Source organism: Mustela nigripes, chromosome 6 (genome assembly GCF_022355385.1).
Source record: "Mustela nigripes isolate SB6536 chromosome 6, MUSNIG.SB6536, whole genome shotgun sequence".
NCBI lineage: Eukaryota > Metazoa > Chordata > Mammalia > Carnivora > Mustelidae > Mustela > Mustela nigripes.
In genome coordinates, this window is record NC_081562.1 from 7,614,140 (window position 1) to 7,636,320 (window position 22,181).

At 37.9% G+C, this 22,181-nt stretch overlaps 1 protein-coding gene and 1 pseudogene across 3 annotated transcripts in view; both read right to left on the bottom strand.

Annotated features, from left to right (window-relative positions):
- Positions 1-22,181, bottom strand: part of XPNPEP3 (X-prolyl aminopeptidase 3) — a 73,930-nt gene that overhangs the window by 35,634 nt on the left and 16,115 nt on the right. Inside the window, exons 1-4 of one of the 3 annotated variants that reach the window (XM_059401936.1) lie at positions 21,360-21,449; positions 20,255-20,346; positions 9,716-10,123; positions 7,141-7,343 (exon numbers count right to left, since the gene is read on the bottom strand). In XM_059401936.1, the coding sequence (XP_059257919.1) occupies positions 7,141-7,343; positions 9,716-10,067 (555 nt within the window). In that variant the 5' untranslated portion in view covers positions 10,068-10,123; positions 20,255-20,346; positions 21,360-21,449. Of the gene's footprint in view, positions 1-7,140; positions 7,344-9,715; positions 10,124-20,254; positions 20,403-21,359; positions 21,477-22,181 lie in introns of those variants that run through there. The other 2 variants (XM_059401937.1, XM_059401935.1) reach the window with 2 other exon arrangements.
- On the bottom strand, positions 20,597-20,671 carry LOC132020960 (U4 spliceosomal RNA; annotated as a pseudogene).

Sequence of the window (22,181 nt, forward strand, 5' to 3'; positions counted from 1 at the left end):
TAATAAAAAAAGATAATGAATTTAGCACTTCACAGGAGAAATAAAATCCAGTAAGAAAGAGGACATGCAAAAGAATAAAATTGGGCCCTTGTCTTTTTTGTTGTTGCGTATAAGTTCTTTATGTATTCTGTATATTAGAATGTTATCAAATAAAGACTTACAAATATTTCTCTTGTTTATAAGTTATCTTTTTACTCCTCTGATAATGTCTTTTGATGCACAAAAGTTTTAAATTTTGATGAAGTCCAATTTATCTATTTTTGTTGTTGTTACTACTGCTTTGGGTGCCATATCCAAATCCAAAGGTCATGAAGATTTACCCAAATGTTTCTGCTAAGAAACACATACAAAAATTAACTAAAAAAAATGGATCAAAGACCAAAACATAAGAGCTAAAACTATAAAACTCTTAGAGGAAAACATAGGGGGAAAGCTTCATGACCTAGGTTTGGCAATAATTTTTTTCTGCTATAACACCAAAAGCATAGGCAACACAAGAAAAAACTGGTAAAAGTTGTATGATTCTACTAGGCAAGTTCATAGTAGGCCTGAGGTTACTAGAGGCTGGAGGGAGGGGAAATGCGAGTTACTGTCTAACGGCTGCAGAGTTTCTATGTGGGACGATGAAAAAGTTCTGGAAATAGATAATGGTGCTGGTTGCACAACAGTGTGAATGTACTTAATGCCACAGAGTTGTACACTTAGAAATGGTTAAAATATTAAATTTTAGGTTATATAAATTTTAGATTAAAAAAAACACAGCAAATGGAAAGAAAATAAGAAAGGGGCAACAATTCAGATCCTGAAACAATTCAGTTTTTTTAATGTTTAATTGAAAATGAAATAAAAAGGCAGAAACTGAAGAGTGCCAGGCTTTGATAATTTTACAGTAAGGCAGAGAAAAGGTTACTGCCTCAAACTTCTCAGGGTATAAAAATCCCAAGGCAGATACACTCAATTTATCGGAGTTTAGAGGAATTTTAGAAAGAAAAACATTCCAATGAGCCACTATCACCAGATGTAAAAATACTGGCTTTTAATATAAAGATAATAATGGAAAAAGAAGATTGCTCTGCTTCATATCATGCCAGGTCATCTCTGGCAGGGAACTCAAGACATTTTAACAAATGGGTGAGCGAATGGCTGGAAGTAGAGAAGAAACTCTTTCAGATCTACTGAATATGGAACACATTATGCAGCACTAGTCTGGGGCTGCAAATGAACCCCTTAGGAATGACAGAATTAATTCAAGGCAATGTAGGCATGCTACTATGAAAAGAATAAAAATTAAAGTCTGTTTGAAAGCTGGAATGTATGGGGTGCTTGGGTGGCTCAGTTGGTTAAGCGACTGCTTGAGCTCAGGTTATGATCCCAGGGTCCTGGGATGGAGCCCCACATCGGGCTCCCTGCTCAGTGGGGGAGCCTGCTTCTCCCTCTCTCTCTGCTGCTCTGCCTGCTTGTGCTCTCTTGCTCTCTGTCAAATAAATAAAAATCTTTAAAAAATAATAATTTTTTTTAAAAAGCTGGAATGTATGATTAAAAAAGAGAATACTGTGATGTCTCCCTGACTGTATAATTGATATGAATGTAATGTTTGAGTAAAAATTCCTCCCCGTACTTGGTAATAAGAAAAAAGGAGTAACTTGGATCCTCCCTTCACCTGGCACTCCCCAGACCTGCAACCTGGGAACCTTTAAAATTAACCTACGCCAATTCAACTAGTCAATTTGCAACATTAGTGGATACTTTGAAGGCAGTAAGAAATTACTATCCTAAATAAAGGAATGTCAGATGCAAGTAGATTAGTGTCCATAAACGAAGTGACACAGGCCAGCGTGGCCAATAAGGAAGACTGATGAATCAGCTCACGAGCAGCGGACTATAGGAGGCTCCATAAAGCCACACCCTTTAGAGCCTCAGCTGTCTCCAGTACAGTCCCGACCATTCAACTCATATAAGCTAAAGGTGACTGGTATTCTCTATTGATCTGGCTAATGCCATTTTCTCATTAACAATTACTATCGAGAGCCAATAACAATTTGCATTCATGTGGACTGGTTTACAACATACAGTATTACCTCAAAAATATTAACTCTTCTGAATACTACTATCACAATCTGACGAGGCAGGACTGAGATCTAATTTAGCTGGACAATACAATAAATTGCTGGTATTATTAATTTCTTTTTATTTTCCCTTTTATTTTATTAAGTTTTTAAAAGAGGCTCCATGCCAAGTGTGGAGCCCAGTGTGGGGGCTGAATTCACGCCCAGGAGATTAAGACCTGGGCTGAGATCAAGAGTCAGAGGCTTAACTGACTGAGCCATCCAGGCACCCCAGAATTATTATTTTCACCTGAAACTCCAGATCAAGTTAAAAGCGACTTTCCTATGGTCATAAACCATATGACTGACTGGAGATGACTGATTAACCGTGCTAGAAATACAGGGCTGTACAAAGACTATGGAATTTGGGGAGATTACATGGGTTGGAGCAATCTGTGACATATTACAGACCACTAGGAACAAAGTGTTATCAGTTCCTGACCCTCACATCAAAGAGGTTCAACAACTCCTACTGCGCCTATTTGTTTTTTTTAATTAGTTATTTATGTATTTATTTTTTAAGATTTTATTTATTTATTTGACAGAGATCACAAGTAGGCAGAGAGGCAGAGGAAGCAGGCTCCCTGCCGAGAAGAGAGCCCGATGCGGGACTCGATCCCAGGACCCTGGAATCATGACCTGAGCCAAAGGCAGAGGCTTTAACCCACTGAGCCACCCAGGCGCCCCACCTATTTGGTTTTTAGAGCAACCATACTTCACTTAGGGATGTTGTTGGCCCCAATTCATAAAATCACAATGAAAAAGGTGTTATTTGATTAGGGCCCTTAACAAAAAAAGCCTTCTTAGAACTGCAGAAGGATATGGCTTAAGCTATTATGCTAGGACCATACGATCCTCACACTGAAATGATATTAGGAAATGTCAGCCACTGCACTCATAACAACTGGAGTTTCCAGCAAAAGCCATAATCACTATTCCAAGATGACCCTTGGCTTTGATATTAAGGCATTTTGATGTTGCTTTCCACTCTGTCTTTTGAAAGACAGTTGCTCCTTTATTTTGGGACATTTGTTGAGTTTGCCCCAATAACAAAAAGACTTATAAGAGCAAATTAAGACCTGAAATACATATCATATCACTGCTGATGTCAGAAAAACATTACAGTAAGAAGGGCGATGCCCAAAAAAGTTTTATCATGAAATGTAAATGCACTAGATAAAGCATGATACCGGGGAACGGGAGAGACTCATATTTATGAGCCTTTTTTCCTTTCCTTTCCTTTCCTATGAGCCTTCTTTTCCTTCTCTTGTTTCATCCACTGACCAAAAATGCCAGGTAATTGGTCTGGTTCACAAATGGTAGTTTCAGAATTGAGAGTAATTCTGTACAGAAAGCAGGTGCTCTGAGTCCAGCAGAAGGGAAAATCCTCACGGAACAGGGTAATAACAAGTCAGTCCACTGAGCTGAATTATATGCTGTGTTCTTACCTGTGATAGAACTAGATACAAATAAAATTCCTGCTATTTGGGCAAATACTGATCCTAGGCTGTTGCCAATTGCCTTGCGATTGGTCTAACAAATGGGCCATAAATAACTGGAGAGTAAAAGAGCCCCACATGGGAGGGTGCTGCTCTTTGGAAATCTCTAATGAAAAAACATTTTTTGTTGTTAAGATTTTATTTATTTGCAAGAAAACAGGTGAAAGTGAGACAGAGAGAGCACATGAGTGGGGTGGGGAAGGGCAGAGGGAGAAGTAGACTTTCCGCTGATCAGGGAGACCGATGTGGGACTGGATCCCAGGACCCTGGGATCATGACCTGAGCCGAAGGCAGAAGCTTAACTGACTGAACTGCCCAGGTTCTAATTTAAATTTAAATTCTGAGGGCAAATCAAAGCAGGCCATAACGATGCTTACCAAAGAAACCCAATGCCAGGGTTTGAAGGTAACTGCAATCAATAAATTGATGGCCTAGTAAGTTCTCTTGAAATGGCAATGAAGGTCCATGAAAGGAATGGGACGTGGAGGAACTCAAGTCAGGTAGCAATGCACAAAACAATGACAAAGACCACTGGACTCACTGAAGCTCAAAAAAAAAAAAAAAAAAAAAAATTTGCATTAGTTGCCAATGGTACAATCCCATTTTTCTGTACTTATCCAATCTGTCCCCCCTACTACTGGAAATGGACTAACCAGAAAATTCTACTTCAGGGGGAAAGGTGTGGGTTAAAATTAGTGATGAAAGAAGGAAGAAAGGCCAGATTGTTGCTGAGGGGAAGGGAGCCAATAAATGAGTGCCACGGAAGGGAAAATCTAACATAATTTTGGAGCCTAAAGAGATGCTTAAAGCAAGAAAGTAATATTTTCTCTTAGCTTTGATTTAGAAGCCTGTTGGGGCAAAGGACTCTGACAGAGTCTCCTTTTCTGAAGAGCCTTTTTGGCTCTTTTTGAGCTGAACAATAACTATCCTAACAAATACACTTCCCAGGGTGACATACGTCCTCAAAATGGATGAGGAAGTAAAAGGGAGCTCTGTCAACAAAGCAAATGCTTTTTCATTCTCATTTCATAGGACGCATCTATTATAGAGGAGCTGTGCTGGGAAGCAACCTGTGTTGTAAAATGTTTAGTGGGCTGAATTTGATTTATCTTGCCTTTCCCCTGACACGGGGCTCGATTCCAGAACCCCAGATTCATGACCGGAGCCGGGAGCAGATGCTTAATCACTGAGCCACCCAGGTGCCCTGGTGTATTTGTTTTTAATGAGGAAAGACATACTGCTGAAAAAGACCTACGGAGGGGTGCCTGGGTGGGTCAGTTGGTTAAGCAACCAAGTCCTGATTTCAGCTCAGGTCCTATTATCAGGGATATGAGATCACGCCCCAGTATTGGACAAATTTTAAATAGGACTAGAGTGCCTCCTACAGTAGATCATAGGGACGCCTGGCTGGCTCAGTCAGTAGAGCATGAGGGGCCTGGTCTCAGGGTTGTGAGTTCAAGTCCCACATTGGGTGTAGATATTACTGTGGGTTAATTCCTGAAATGAACTTGAGCCGTTTTGCTAAATTCCTGCATGGCACTGACTCTGGTAGAGACACAGCATGAAATACATTCATTAAAAGTATTGTGATGGCAATAAATACATGAAAAGATGCTCAACATCGCTAACCGTTAGGAAAATGCAAATCAAAACCACAGTCAGATACTCTTTCATACACTAGAATGGCTATTATCAAAAAGCAGAAAACAAGTGTTGGCATGGATACAAAAAATTGGAACCGTGTCCATTGCCAGTGGGAATCTAAAATGGTACAGGTACTAGGAAATCTAGTATGGTGGTTCCTCACAATACTGAACATAGAATGACCATTCCATCTACTAAATCTACGTCTGGGTATATATATGCAAAAGAAATGAAAATAGGGGCTTGAAAAGCAGAATGTGCATAGCAGAATTATTCACAATTCCTAAAGACAGAAAAAGCCCAAATGTCCATCAACACAGTAACAGATAAATAAAATGCTGCAGATACATAAAATGGCATATTATTCAGTCTTAAAAAGAAGGGAAATTCAGGGGTGCCTGTGTGGCTCAGTTGTTAAGCACCTGCCTTCAGCTCGGGTCATGATCTCAGGGTCTTGGGATAGAGCCCCGCATCGGGCTCCCTGCTCTGCGGGGAGGCTGCTTCTCCCTCTCTCACTTTCCCTGCCTGTGTTCCCTCTCTCGCTGTGTCTCTCTCTGTCAAATAAACAAATAAAATTTTTAAAAAAAAGAAGAAGGGAATTTCTGATATTTACCACAGCATGGTTAAATCCTGGAAATATTTTGCTTGATGAAACAAATCAGAAATAAATGAACAAATATTGTATTGGTGTGTAAGTAGTCAAATTATAGACTCAGAAAATAATACGGTTGTCACCAGAGGCTAGAGGAAAGGAGAAATGGAAAGTTATTGTCTAATGGGTAGAGAGTTTCAACATGGAATAATAAAAAAGTTCTGGAGATGTATTGTAGGGGTGATGGCATGACAAAGATGTCACTGAACTGTACACTTAAAAATGGCTAAAGTGCAGGGATGCCTGGGTGGCTCAGTTGGTTAAGCAGCTGCCTTCAACTCAGGTCATGATCCCAGCGGCATGGGATCGAGTCCCACATCGGGCTCCTTGCTCAGCAGGGAGCCTGCTTCTCCCTCTGCCTCTGCCTGCCACTCTGTCTGCCTGTGCTTGCTCGCTCTCTCTCCTTCTCTCTGACAAATAAATAAATAAATAAAATCTTTAAAAAAAAAATGGCTAAAGTGCAAATGTTATGTTATATATATTTCACCGCAATTAATGAAAAGTGTTACAAGGAATTGGGGGCAGTTTGTACCAGTTTCTGAATACTTTAAACAGTGAGATTAATGGTTTGTACTTGGTCTCTCTTTGAGCTCTCTGAAGGGCTTTGCTATTGTACAGCAGGAACAGGACAATATGACCAAAACCACAAAAATCCCTAGTTGAGATTCCATTTTGGGTTCCCTGGTTCCAAGGTGTTCCGTGTGTACATTTGTGGTTTCTTATCCATGAGAGGAAAATGCATTCTGCCCAGCCCTTCCTGAAGACCAGCACGACAACAAGGGCCTGCCCCTGGCTTCTCTGGACCCTTCTGTGAGACAGCCACTGACTATGACAGGTATTCTTACTTTAATGCTGTTGCTGTACTATACCTCTTTCCTATAATAAATTGTATTTTAGCTTTGCAAGCACTGTCATTTTGGGTCCCAGGTCTTCCTTAGCAATCAAACTGTGTTTAACTACCACTATTACTGTAGTTACTATAAGGAAAGGAAATACAATGACTTAATTTATGTTGTTCTAAGGAGAAACAACTAAGATCATGGGTGAAAGATACAAGAAGGCAGATTTATCTTGCCTTGTGAGGTACTGACAAGTCTCTAGACATGTTCATTAAACATTAAAGAAGAAGGTAGATGCTCATCTACTATAAGATTACTGCACTGGGCACCTCAAGGTACCCACTGAAACATAAGAACTTAGATTTTTTAATTTGGAAAAACTTTTTCAATAGGAACCATACCTGTGATGTTAGCTTCCCAGCAATCTGCATTCTCTCAATTTCTGCAGGAGATTTGATCAGCCGGAGGCGCTGTACCAGCTGCTGGACAGCTCGAACCTTATTCTTGCTCCTGGCTTTGACTTCAGTCAGATGCTGCATGTAGTCAGAGTGAAGCTGTGCGTGAGGGGGCCTCATCCAGTCATACCAGACCATATTTGTCTCATCTTAAAATGAGCAGCAAAAAAAAAAAAAATTTAAAATAAAACTAACAGCAACAAGAAATATCAACTGTCATGAACAAGAGTGAAAATTACAAAACCCGTGATATATGACTTTCAAGTGTTTAGCAAAAACTCTCAGGACTGAAGCAACTGAAGGGTGATTATGTATCATTGGAAAGGCTAATTCCCTGCAAATGGCAAAATATTCTGACAGCAAATACACAGCTTCTCTGCCCCCAAACTTCGGAGTTCCTTATAAAGATGGTAGATGGGGCTAAAGCTTTTTCTCTAGCTTTGATTTCATTATTTATTGAAATTTAAAGAACTCCACAACTGAGCTAGAGGCACTAGTAAATAACTGAACGTAAGAGGACAGAAAAAAAATACACAGATCCTGACCTCCTCGTTAAAAGTATTCTTTCTTTCCAATCTCAGTGTTAGTGAAAGGAGGTTCTCATCTCATTTAGGAGCAATTCTACACAGCAATGCAAACACTCTAGTGGATAATGTGTGCTAACCCACACTTAACTCGAAAGCCTGGCCTTTCCCATCTGTCATATATTCCCATTTAACAACCACATTCTCCTCCTAATTCTAGAGACACAAGGAACTGGTCTATATGAGCCTCAGATATAAGATGTGAGGACTCATGTTGAGAATCACTTACACCAGGTCTCCATTCATCCTTTTCTTTTTTCCTGATGTGGCCTAACAGCACCATTCCCATACTGAAGTCTGAAGGGCTGTATGTTTTATATAAAGAATTTGGGACAGAAGAGGGGGAAAATCCTAAAAATTTTGGTTGGTTATGATACAACCTCCTGAATATTTTCATTTTAAAATAAAAATGGTTTTAAGTATATATTACAGGTCAAATGCTAATTTTATAATAGAAATTTAACTATACTTTTAAAACAGTAAAACCACCTCTACTACCTGTTCTTAGTATATGAAATCAGAGCCCAACATTTTTTGGCTTTAATACTTTTAAATAAATATGATTTCATGACTCTTTTCCTTCGCCTACTACTTTTATCTAGTAAACTACTAACATTAAAAATGGTGAATGAGTGGGGCGCCTGGGTGGCTCAGTGGGTTAAGCCGCTGCCTTAGGCTCAGGTCATGATCCCAGAGTCCTGGGATCGAGTCCCGCATCGGGCTCTCTGCTCAGCAGGGAGCCTGCTTCCCTCTCTTTCTCTCTCTCTCTGCCTGCCTCTCTGTCTACTTGTAATCTCTGTCTGTCAAACAAATAAAATCTTTAAAAAAAAAATGGTGAATGAGAAATACTTTTGAGAAATACACTTGGTATAAGGTTTTATTTAGCATACTGGGTTGATGAAATTCACAGTAGAAGAAGACAGCTAACAACTAATTAAAAAAATAAAGCTAAAAAGAAAATGATTCTGTGTCCTACATTTATGAAGACTTTGAAGATATAAAAAGTTCTATGAATTTAGCTGAGTAATTATCTCTGTAAAATAGAGAATACTTGCATAAAGCAATGAAAACAATTCAAACATATTAGAACTTGCATATTCAAATGAGTACATTCTTTCAAAGGAGTCTTTGCAAGAAACAAGTCCAATAAATTCCACGATCATTTGAAACAGTTTTGGAAATCTCTTTTAGAAACAGACTTCAGAAATGGTTTATAACATAAACCATATAAGAAAATCAGACTATAATTTTACAACCACACGTATTTTGCCTAAAATTAGTACCTTCCAACTTGATCAGCTATCTATTTACCAAATTTGGCTCTAAGTGACTTGGGACACTTCAAAAAATAAAATAGGGAAGCATTTTAGAGCTGTAGATTTACAAGAATCACTAAAGACAGTTTATCATATAGTATAGGTTCTGAAAATTTCCTGAAAAGGGATCCTAAAACACGAGTGATTATAATTTTACCAGAATAAATGTAGAGAAAATGACTATTTTGAGGAGTGTGGACTCAATTGTGTACTATAAGAATTACCTGAGATTCCTATTTAAAGTCAAATTCTCATGTAGCAGTTTTGGAGTGGGGGCCTAAGACTTTACATTTCCAATGGTCTATTATGTATTTGTAATTACAATATGTGTCACCAGGTAATTCTGATCATTCTTTGAGAATACTGCTTCCTTTTGAAGAGTTGGCAGAATAATCATTGGTGGTCAGAGGTCAATGAACTGGTGGTCAGTAATCTTGAAGAGTGACCCATGCTCATTCTCCACTTTAAGTGTTATGGGAAAGATGTAAGATCCTTTCATGGTGCTCAAGGAAATGCTACTATGATAATCATTTTAGAAAATTAAGAACTTCATCTATATAGGCAAGAAAGGTCTTAATCCCAAATCTGGCCTGTGATTTGACTTCTGCTCCCACGTGTTACCTTTCAATTTTGGTACTAGATGTTGAAATTCTTCCAGGGTATAGGCTTCATCCACTCCTGTTAAAGCTATTGCTCCATCGGTGCCAGATCGTGGGCCATCCCAAAGTTCTCGACTAGGGTCTCTCCGAGGCACAAAAAGCATGGCCTTATGTGCTGGTAATTGCTTGCCAGGGAGGCTTTGAAGAACGAGAATGCTATCGGGCTCTTGGAATCCACATAGGTACAGGAAATTGTTGTCTTGGTGGAAAGTATAGGGGATATCATTGCTCATGTAGTATGTAGGGTTGGACAGCAGAACCACTGTCTGGTCTGTCCCACTCTGCCCTTGTGTTTCCTTGTGGATCAGTGTCATTAGTTTGTGCCTGCGAAGTGCATATTCCACTTGAGATAGTCCTGGTGTCACCTCTCCTAGAAATAACAAATAACAGTGATGCTCTGCATTTATATAGTGACAAAGTACTTTTAAGGTAGCTTAATATAAGACGAAGACACCAAAGTTCATTTCTTCAATTTATGTCAAATCTCCTGATAGTACAGGAGATGACCCAGGTTTCAACTTTTCTATTCCACTGCAAAAAGGCTGGAAGAAACGACAGTTAAATGTGGTTCTGCTGGAAAACTGGGATTATGACCCCCTAAGAGCTCTTTCATTCTTTTATTACAATCAAATATTTATTGAACATTATTATGTGGCAGGCATTGTTACGCATATAATTAAGGTTGACCCGAAGTATCAATATAAAACGTGAGAAGGATGATATTACCTGTGTATGACTTTCCTGAAAGAATGTAAGCTCTATAAGGACATAGATTTTTGTCTATTTAATGTTATATTCCCAGAGCCTAGAATAAGAACTGGAATATACTGGGCCTTTGATAAATATTTGTTAAATGATGTATAGTTTTTAACATAATAGAGTTTAAGGTCCAAGAGCTTTCCCCAATTTCAAGAGATAAAATAAATTTCTCCTTCTGAATTTCCAATGCATAATACTACCCTTCTAATAGGACTTTTCACTCTCTACTTTGTATTAGCAATAGAGCTGGGTAACAGAACCTCCTTGATGTTCCTTCCCTAAGGGAAAATCTTTGTATTTTCCAAGTGGGGCCATCTTTATATTTTTGAAACACTTGATAGTATTATCTACCTCTTGGGGCTGTCATGAGAAGCAAACTTGATAAAGCATGTAGTTCTTAAGGAATAAAGATTCCCTAGAGAATGTTTAGAAGCTATGAATTCAGGGGCACCTGGGTGGCTCAGTTGGTTACACTTCTGATCTTGATTTTGGCTTAGGTCATGATCTCAGGGTCATGAGATGGAGCCTCGGGTAGGACTCCATGCTCAGCAGGTAGTCTGCTTCTTTCCCTCTCCCTCTGCCCTGCCCCTTGCTTGAGCAGGTGTGCTCTCTCTCAAATAAATCATCTTAAAAAAAAAATAAATAAAAGCTACAGATTCATTTTTCACTAAACTGCACATAGGCACACACAAATTTCTGACATAAAATTTCAAGAGTCTCTGATTCACTTAAGCCTACTCCCAAAACTCACATTGGGACCTGTGTTATGAAATGTTAACATATTAGTTCTCAATATTAGTACCCAGCAGACTGCCTGGTTGCTAGCCCAGTGATAACTGGGTGGTTTTTCCCTTCGGCAATGGAAATTATGCGTGCTTTCACTCTAGGTTGCAAAGCAAAAGAACTACTTAAAAAAACACTCATGAAAGCTATATCCCTCAGCCTACACTTAGCAATATTAATAGTAAAATGCCACCTAATGCTTACTGAATGTTTCTTATGTGTCTGGTACAATTCTAATTACTTGTAGGTATCAACTCATTTAATCTTTACATTGACTTCATGATGTGGATTACTATTATTTCCCGTAGTAGCTGGTTTCCATATCCAAGTATGGAAAGATAGCCATGTAGATACTGCTACATGAAAAAGTTACAGTACAAGAGGGGTAATATGACCCCAATTATTAAACAAACAAACAAAAACAAAATAAAAAGAGAGGGAACGCCTGGGTGGCTCATTGGGTTAAAGCCTCTGCCTTCGGCTTGGGTCATGATCTCAGGGTCCTGGGATCAAGCCCTGCAGTGGGCTCTCTGCTTGGCAGGGGGTCTGCTCCGCACCCCCTCCCCCACTCTGCCTGCCTCTCTGCCTACTTGTGATCTCTGTCAAATAAATAAATAATATCTTTAAAAAAAATAGATAAAAAATAAAGAGAGAGAAAAAAAGAATTAGGAAAAAAGCCCCCAATTTCTGGGGTGCCTGGATAGCTCAGTTGGTTAAGTGTCTGTCTTTGGGTTATGATCCTGGAGTCCCAGGATCAAGTCCTGCATCAGGTTCCTTGCTCAGCGAGGAGTTGGCTTCTCCCTCTCCCTCTGCCCCTCCCCGGCTCATGCGTGTATGCGCTCTCTCTCTCTCAAATAAATAAAGTCTTAAAAAAAAAAAAATGAAAAAAAAAATCCCAAATTTTATAGCGGCAATCTACAGGGACTGAGTTAAGACAAAGATTTTCTTTTTAACATGCTTTATTTATTTATTTAGAGAGAACATGCACCAGTGGGGGTGCAGAGGGCATAGGGAGAATGAGGCAGAGAATCTTAAGCAGGCTCCAGGCCCAGTGCAGAGCCCAACACAGATATCTATCTTACAATCCTGAGATCATGACCTGAGCTGAAATCAAGAGTCGGATGCATAACCAACTGAGCCACCAGGTGCCCCTTTTTAACATGCTTTTTAATATTATTTGAATTTTGTTTCAATGAGTATATACTCTCATAGTTAAAATCCCAAATAAAGAGAAAAAGAGGATAAAAGAACATGGGCAGTCCATTCCATACACATAACCTACAATGGTTCTCTGTTGTCCACTAGATCAAACTCCAACTCTTAAGTAGATTTTAATGCTCTCAACCAGGTGATTCCAATTTATCTGGTCAACTTTTTAAAGAAAGTTTGAGATATTATTTACACAGCATACAATCTACCCATTTAAATGTACAATTTAATAGTTCTGGTATTTTCACAGAATTGTACAACATTATAAAAATCAATTTTAAAGTATTTCATCACTCCCAAAATAAATCCCTGCCCATGAGTAGTCACTCCCCCTTTCCTCCCAATCTGCCCGAGCCCTTGGCAACCACTAATCTATTTTGTCTCTATGGATTTGTCTACTGTAGACATTTCATAGAATGAAATCACATAATATATTGTCTTTGGTGATTTGGCCAACTTTTTTCTTATCATTTCTCCAATTATTTTGAAATTAATTCCTTCTTATGTCTTCCATAGGTCTAATCTGTTCTTTCCCTATTACTTTGTTTACAATGTGTCCCTTTTCCAAAATCTCTTCTCCCTCTGTAGCAATTCCACTCCCCAAGATTTGAGGCTCAGTGCCTGTTTGTTTTTAGACACCTCTCATTCAAAAGGCTTTCCTGATGAGGCCAGATCATGTTGATTTGTTCCTCTGCATTATTTTTTTAAGTTGTTTTATTTTGTTATATATATATATATATCCTATAGTTGTATATAAATGTAATCATAGCACACTGAACTCTCTCAATAAATATTTTCCCCCCTTTCCTTTGCTATTTGACTTGTCAACTCCCTTCCCTCCTCCTACCCACATGAACACCCCATCCACACTTGTAATCTAGCATGTATCCTTTCCTATTTTTCTCAATACTCCTATACTGCATTTAGGGGTTTTTGGTCACTCGTGTTTTATAGACATGGGATACTACATTCTTCTGTATCTTGCTTTTCTACCACAGTGACACCTGACAGAAATCCTTCCCACCAAATCATCTTGCATAGTTTCAATTCATTCTGTTTGATGTCTCCATCTATTTCTTAGGGTGATGTATCATAACCTATTGGTCCATTTCTATACTGGTGGGCATGTATACTATTTTCAGCTTTTCACTGTAACAAATAAGTACAAAAACATCTTTGTACTTATTTCTTGGTACTTTGATGCCTACGTACTGGTGCTTTTAGTTCTATGGGATAGTCCCAGGACAGATTTCTGGGTCAAAGACTTCTAAATTGTTCTTAGTACTCATGTTCAGTACATGTAACTCAGTTGTTTATGAATGCCTTGGAACAGTCTAGTTTTACCTCTGTATAATTTGTCTCTCCAGCAAACTCTACAGTTTGCTTTCTGTTAATAAAATATTTTTATTTATCTACAAGGAAAAAAAATATACACTTTTATTGATGAAGTTGGTAACAAATAAAAGATAAGTAAGCCAACACAGTCAGTTCTAGAAGAGCTCACACTGCATTTCTCACCCCCCCGCCCCCAAATTGAGCTGGCTAAGAGTCCTCTAGGGCTTGTGGGCATAATACTGAACTTTGTACCAGAGCCCAGGAAAAGCTTAACTATTTATCTCTCTGCTAATTATTCATGTTAAGTCTCTCACTGTTACCCAACACTGGACATTTCCCAATGTACCCAAGCAGTAAATACTTTCATAAAAGTAGAGGCTGGTTATAATTTGCAGCTCATCCAACCTTTCCTTTTTGTCTTCTCCTTTCTCTCTATAGTACATGTAATAAAACTAAATTAGAAATCAATTCTTTTTTTTTTAATTTTGAGAAATAAGGAAATTCACAATTTTAGTGACTTTAATCTGTGTTCTCTTCTGTTCTCGTTAATAAAAAAGCATATACAGAGATATACTAGAAAGTAACTTCTGAAAAAAGATACAATTATTTGAAAATCAAAACAGGATTGGAAAAGTGTCTTTTACTCCCTTCAAGATACTCCTCTCCTAGGTGCCCTGGTGGCTCAGTCATTAAGCATCTGACCCCTGGGTCGAGCCCCTCGTAGTGCTCCCAGCTCTGCAGGAGTGTCTTCCTCTCCTTTCCCTCTCCCACTCCTCCTGCTCAGTTCCCTCTCTGGCTGTCTCTCTGTCAAATAAATAAAATCGTAAAAAAAAAAAAAAATTCCTCTTCTTCCTGAATCCGATTTCATACAACTGACTACATGAGAAACATTTAAAACACTGGCTACATTTTCTAAGCTTATGAATCATCAACACTATGGAGTGATCATTAACTAAATGCTTTCAAACTTCTAAAATCTCAAAGTAACAAAGAACTCTTTGGTCATGACAAAAAATTTTCTTTGGTCAAGAAAAAAGACGTCTTATCACTTGAAGGAGGAAATAAAAAAAGGTGTGATAAAGTAATAAACCTTAACCCTACAGGTAAACCTGGCAGTTGTTATGGCCTTTGATCATAAAACTAACCATTGTAATGATCAGTCTGGCCTGAATTTCTTCAGATAAAACAGTATGTGAATAAGAATGTCTATTTGTAACTTTGTGACATTGTAATGCAGTAAAGAACAAAGTATTTTATCATGTGGAGTCGATTAAGGATAGAGGGGCTATTCTAACAATTCTTTACCAATCAAATGCCTCCATATCACAATCCAGATTCTGCAAATAGCAAAGTCTCACAATCAACTGAGATTCTACAGCTAAGAGGAAAAGCTCTTCCAGGATATTCGGGATTGGACCTCTTAAGAGAGTAAGAAAAATGTTCTTCATATTTAATCAGCCAAGCAGAAAACCCAAAGAGGAAAGTTTTACAAAGACTAAAAATAGATGGAAAGATGCAAGTCTTTGCTACAACCTAGGTATGTATTTTAATTATTTCCTAAAAAAATACCTAGATTAGGATTTTAACATGGTCTGATCTTCAACCAGAGTTCTTAAAATGAATTCTTTAATATTAGGTAGTTTTTATTGTTTACAAGAAAGCAGTTTATAAACTGATCTATTACTATCTAGCTGGAGAACAGGGGTTAAAAAAAAGGTTAATGATAAGTAAAACCCAGACCCTCTCTGAAAAAAAGAAACGACCAAAGAAACAATAAAAAAAAAGTACTCTGAAAAGATTTTATTTGCATATATTGAGCGAAACAAGCTTGGCAGAAAGAGTACATATTGTATGACTGCAAGAAGAACCTAAACAATCCATGTAGAAAGAAACGGGAGCAATGGTTAAGGACAGAGTGGGGACTGACTGGAGCAAGAAGACTTTTTGGGGTGATGAAAACGTTTTATATATCTTGACAGGTGTGTGAGGTATACTGGCATCTACCTTTGTCAAAACTCACTGAATTCCTCTTTATGATATATAAATTTGAGATTTATGCAATTCATGATATGTAAATTTCACATTTAAAAAAGTATACTACTCTTGGGGCACCTGGGTGACTCGGTGGCTTAAAACCTCTGCCTTCAGATCAGGTCATAATCCCGGGGTCCTGGGATGAGGCTCTCTGCTCCGTGGGGAGCCTGCTTCCTCCTCCCTCTCTCTGGCTGCCTCTCTGCCTACTTGTGATCTATCTCTCTCTGTCAAATAAATAAATAAAATCTTAAAAAAAAAAATCTTGACAAAAAAAGACTTTTTAGAAGTTCCAGATAGTATTCTCCAGCACAACTGTTTCGTATTTTGAGGTTAAGTGTGGACTCAGTCAGACTTTTGCGAGTTGGAATCCTGGCTCAACAAATTACTGAATGACTTGGGGAGAGCTACCAAACTGCTTTATGTTTTCAGTTTTCTCCTTTGTAAAATGGCTATAATAATAGCAATTACTTCTCAAAGTTGTAAGAGGATTAAAGAAGTTAAAATACGTAGAACGGGAAGCAATATATAAATATTACATACAATTATTATCACCATAAAGAATTATGCTTAAAGACGTTGTCCTTCTGGTATATCTATATAGATATCTATATAGATATATAGAAGCCCTGAAAGTCTTTGGCTTTCTCTCACAATAAGAATGAGGCTCAAGCAATTCAGAAGCTTATTATTCAGTTCTATGTAAGATTCCTGATTCTTGTCTACAGCAGAGTATTGCTGATCTTACTTCAGAGAATTTCTCAATATGAATGGGAGATATACACAAAGGTTAAAGAGAAATAGAAGTTATTTACTTTTAATATATCAGTATTTAAAACACGGGAAAATCATTATATCTCAAATTATTTTTTCTTCCAGCATTAAAAAACAGAGAAATACTCCATAATTCTGCACTAGATGGCAGTTTATGGAATTTCTATAAGCTAATTATCATATAATGGTAACTGAAATGAGTAATCAACAAACCCCATACATACAGGTTAAATACAGGTTTATTCGCCTGTCAATTTATACATGAAACCACTTCAGTCTTTATTCTGAATTAAAATCTACTTGAGAAAATGAAGAGGAAAATATGAACAATACAAATATGGGATTATTTTTAAAATTCCATAGGTACACAGGAACTGAGTAAAGAAAATGTATTACTTGGGACACCTGGGTGGCTCACCATTAAGCATCTGCCTTTGGCTCGGATCATGAACCCAGGGTCCTAGGATTGAGCCCCAGATCAGCCTCCCGGCTCAGCAGGAAGCCTGCTTCTCCCTCTCCTGGTTCCTCTGCTTGTGTTCCCTCTCTTGCTAAGTCTGTCAAATAAATTAATAAAATCTTAAAAAAAAAAAAGCCCTTCCCTTGAGATTCTGATCCAGTAAGTCTATAGGATCATGATATGTATGTATGTTCTGAAAAAGCTCAACCAGTGGTCCAGGCAGATTCAGACTACCTGGAATTTGTCATTTCTTGGACATAAAATTTAACCTTTTAAATAGTGTAAAAATCTAGGGCGCCTGGGTGGCTCAGTGGGTTAAGCCACTGCCTTCGGCTCAGGTCATGATCTCAGAGTGCTGGGATCGAGTCCTGCATCAGGCTCTCTGCTCAGCAGGGAGCCTGCTTCCTCCTCTCTCTCTCTCTGCCTGCCTCTCTGCCTACTTGTGTGATCTCTGTCAAATAAATAAATAAAATCTTTAAAAAAAAAAAATAGTGTAAAAATCTTACAGCGCCAAAAGAAATCTTGATCCTTTAGATATCGAAGTCAAGCATTTTAACGAAACTTAAAAAAATATACCCTTTGCTCAAGGTATAACTACAACCAAACTTTGACTGAAAGATGGAGAACTAATTGGTTCTGACACTTCTAAAGGAAGAAGATTCAGGAATTATTATCTAGCACCCAGTCTAGAACCAACCTTTCCATCATTTTAAATATTATACTTGACAGTAACATCAGCTGTTCCATCTGATGATAAAGGACAGAGAGGTAAGTGGTAAAAGCATTCCCTCAAATTGTGGGCCACACAGCTGCATCCTCAATACTTCCCGATGAATCTGTTCACTATTGTAGTTGAAAACCAAGTGGTTCTGGGTATGTTGGACAAGTCATTCTGACAAGCCCAACTCTCTGAACAGCACTTTTTCTTTTCTTTCTTTTTTTTTTTTTAAAGATTTTATTTATGTAACGGGGCACCTGGGTGGCTCAGTGGGTTAAGCCACTGCCTTCTGCTCAGGTCATGATCCCAGGGTCCTGGGATTGAGCCCTGTGTCGGGCTCTCTGCTCCGCAGGGAGCCTGCTTCCTCCTCTCTCTCTGCCTGCCTCTCTACCTACTTGTGATCTCTCTCTGTCAAATAAATAAAATAAAAAAGAAAAAGTTAAAAAAAAGATTTTATTTATGTAAATAAATAAAATAAAATAAAATAAAAAAGAAAAAGTAAAAAAAAATGATTTTATTTATATGACAGACAGAGATCACAAATAGGCAGAGAGGCAGGCGGGGGTGGGGGGGGAGGCAGGCTCCCTGTGGAACAGTGAGCCCGACGAGGGGCTCGATCCCAGGACCTGAGCAGAAGGCAGAGGCTTTAACCCACTGAGCCACCCAGGCGCCCCTGAACAGCCCTTTCTTAAAGAGCTATGAACTATATCACATATTGCAAGATTAATTGTGCCCAAGAATGTAACAATGTTAGAAATACAGTTTCTTGGAAATAATGCTTTATTAGGCAGTGATTCTTCCTATTCTCTGATAAACTGCAGTGTTTATGTGAGTTGAACACCTTGCTATTCTCCTGATGACAGCGTTACTCCTGTGGCAATGTCTGGGAACTATGTAACTATCTATCTGCACAGATACTATAAAAAGTAGACTCACAGTTTATAACATCATATAGCTCCTGCATAGAATCACTTTTTCCCTGTTTGGGTGGTAAGTGGCAGGCATATTAGTGATCAGGAGGATGAAATGACATTTTCTGTCTCTACAAACTTAGTCCTCAGCACTGGGATGGCAATGTAAAAAAGAAGAAATTGGGGGTGCCTGGCTGGCTCAGGCAGTAGAGCATGTGACTCTTGATCTTGGGGTTACGAGTTCAAGCCCCATGTTGGGCCTAGAGATTACTCAAAAATAACTAAGTAAATTCACACATACATAATTTAAAGAAGTAAGTTTTAGAAATCACTAGGAGACCTTGAGAAAGTCAGTCTGATTTTTTATTTCCATCTCAAGCAGTAGTAGCACACCAAAACAGAATTCCTTTATCTGAGCCATTTTGCTGAATATTTTCTAGGTTACTTTTGCTTCAGGAAACTTGGGTGGATATGGCCAGGAAAAATCCAAAGGAAACAGCTCCCCAAAATTCAGAAAGAGCTGATCCAATAATTTCGTTTCTAAGAATTTATTTTTAAGAAATAATTGATCAGTATACAAATATACACATGTGTATACACACACACAGACACACATACTTCTATATAAAAAAATAAGTCCAGAAAGATACATACACCAAAACCTTAACAGTGGTTTTCTATGAATGGTGGAATTTTAAGTGATTTTTTAAAAAATATTTTTACCTGTATTCTCTAACATTTCTACTAATATATATGGGCCTTGTATAATAATTACAGAAAGGACTGAGATATGTTCCAGAAGTTTTAAGTACTTATAAGCACTGGGAAAACAGGCCAAACATGATACTTTCTGAAGCAAACCAAGTAAGAGATGATATAATTTTATACTCAAAACTAACAGACTGACTACCTCTGTGAAAGAAATTTTAAAAACATATATTATATGCCTTTTATTTTTTCTCAATAATTTACTCTTTCTCCACACCACAATCATTTTAACACTTCCATGTCTATCTACATAGAGAAAGACAAGCGATTAATACTTTGGACACTTACATAGTTTTTGCCTCCAAAAACTGTATACCTGGTTTAACACTGATGATTCTATCTTAAAATTCCATCTACTTCTATTCCTTTTTAGTCCAATGTCTAAAACCCTATGTCCAGAAGAGTCAAAATTATGACAGACATCTCTTTTCCTCCCATGGCTGATATGAACATAATACATTTATGAATATATATGTGTGTATATTTATTTACAGTCATTTTTATACACTTATCATGCACATAACATACACAGCAAACAGTTTAAATACTGGGGCCATTATCTTGACCATATGATTACTAGTTTCAAGGCCTAGAAAATGCAGCTCACCATGTAAAAATATCTCACCACGAGAAATCAGTAATTTTCAAAGCTGGTAAAACTCAATGTCAATTCTACTTTTTTAAAAAAATGAGACTACAGGTAGGTTGATAGGTTAGAGAAATACTTAATACTAACTGGAATGCGAGTAAGCTTACCTTACAGCTTTGAAAAACTCTGATTTCTTGTGTATTTCAGTGGTGAGCTGCATTTCCTGAGTCTCAGCCGATTTCCCAGCAGAAATTCCAGTCTGAGGAAGAATCAGCAAAAGGAAGCCCTCACTGAGAGACACACTGGTATCATTCACTGAGTACAGACAGCGAAAGAGGAACATTTCTAAAGGCAATTTAGATTATTAGTCTATATACTTACATAGCAAATACAGATTTAACTTTGCATGGCAGAAGCAACAATTAATTTCCCTTGAAAATCTGACTGCTTTTTCTACAAAGCATTTATTTTTTCCCTACCTACCTCTTTGGAATGGTTTCATTCCCCACAGTTCACCTTTTAATTAGCAATAATCACGCCTTGGATAAACCTCATTGGCTACGATACTGTCACTGCACAAAGCTACACAGTTCACCCTTTAACTACCTTTTTATCACTGTTATCACTTCTCAAAGCTGTGAAAATCAAATGTGGAAATGTAATATAATCTACTTAGCAAGATTTTTGTTAAATGAAATGACCACTTAGTACTCTCAAAAAAACCATGTTTTCTTTCTTTTTTTAAAAAGTAGGCTCCATGCCCAACATGGGGCTTGAACTCATAATGCTGAGATCAAAAGTCTATTGCTCCACAGACTGAGCCAGCTGGGTGCCCCAGAAAAATGTTTTCTAAAATGTCTTTAACATAGCAGCTCACAGGGAATTAATCACTTGATCTAGCAACTATGTCTTAGAAAGTAATGTAACTTTTCTTTTAAAATATCCCAAAATACATACTTTTCACTGGTAATTTTGAATTTTAAGGCTTATTGTATTTATTACTCTAGATAGTGCCATCAACATAGTACAAGCAGCCGCATGTGCCTTTTTAAGTCTAAAATTAGCTAAAATAAAGGTAAAATAAAGCATTAAGTTCTTCAGTTACATTAGCAATACTGTAAGTATGCAATAACCACTTGTGGCTGGTAGATACTGTACTGGGCAGTACAGATCTGGAACATTTACATCACTGCAAAAAATTCTATTGGATAGCATAGTTCTAAGGGGAGCATCTAAAAAGAGAGACAGTTAGTAACAATTTAAAGGGCTTACCTGGTCTGAGGAGGTGTGGGTGTGTAAAGGGGCTGGGCTGGCCTAAGTATCGGTTTGGAATTCTCCTCTCTGGGATGGGCTGGAGGGAGTACCTTCGCTGAGAACACAACATGCATCCTGAAGGAAAAATAAAATGAAATGGAACAATAATCTAGAAAGTCCTCACTATATGTATACATTTATCTCTCTCCAGCAGCTGGATCTCCTTCAAACATTTATATGGCCCATCCTCTGTACCAGTCAGGGACTGTGCTGGGCCCTAGGAATATAGAAATGAGGTAATTTTTACCCTTAGCAACTTCAGTCTACTGCAGTATAACAGAGGTACATATACACAGAGTATGACTATGGCATGAACATAGGGCTATGGGAACAAAAGGCAACAAACAAAAGCAAGGAAGGGGTAGGGGTATTTCACAGAGATAGTTATGAAGCTGTGTCCTAAATTTCAGAAAAAGAGAATTAACATTTTTACTTAGAATATGTTAAGTATGAGAAAATATACACATGTTCTCTCATTTAACCTCGGAAATGTTAGAGCTAGATTAAATCATGTATGAAAAATGTTTAATCCTGGTATACGACAAACACTATTATTAGCATATATTCAACAAGATTTAAGCATGTGATAGAACACATGGTAGGAAAAATATGTTAAGAATGAGGACTGTGGTCTTTAAAGAATATACAGTCTAGTGGAGGTGAGACAAAACCACACTGAAACACTATATGGCAAACACCATGGTATAGTCATTCACAAACTTTTCTGAGAGCAGAGAGACTAATACAATGTTGTGGGATGGGTACAAAGACAAAGATAGG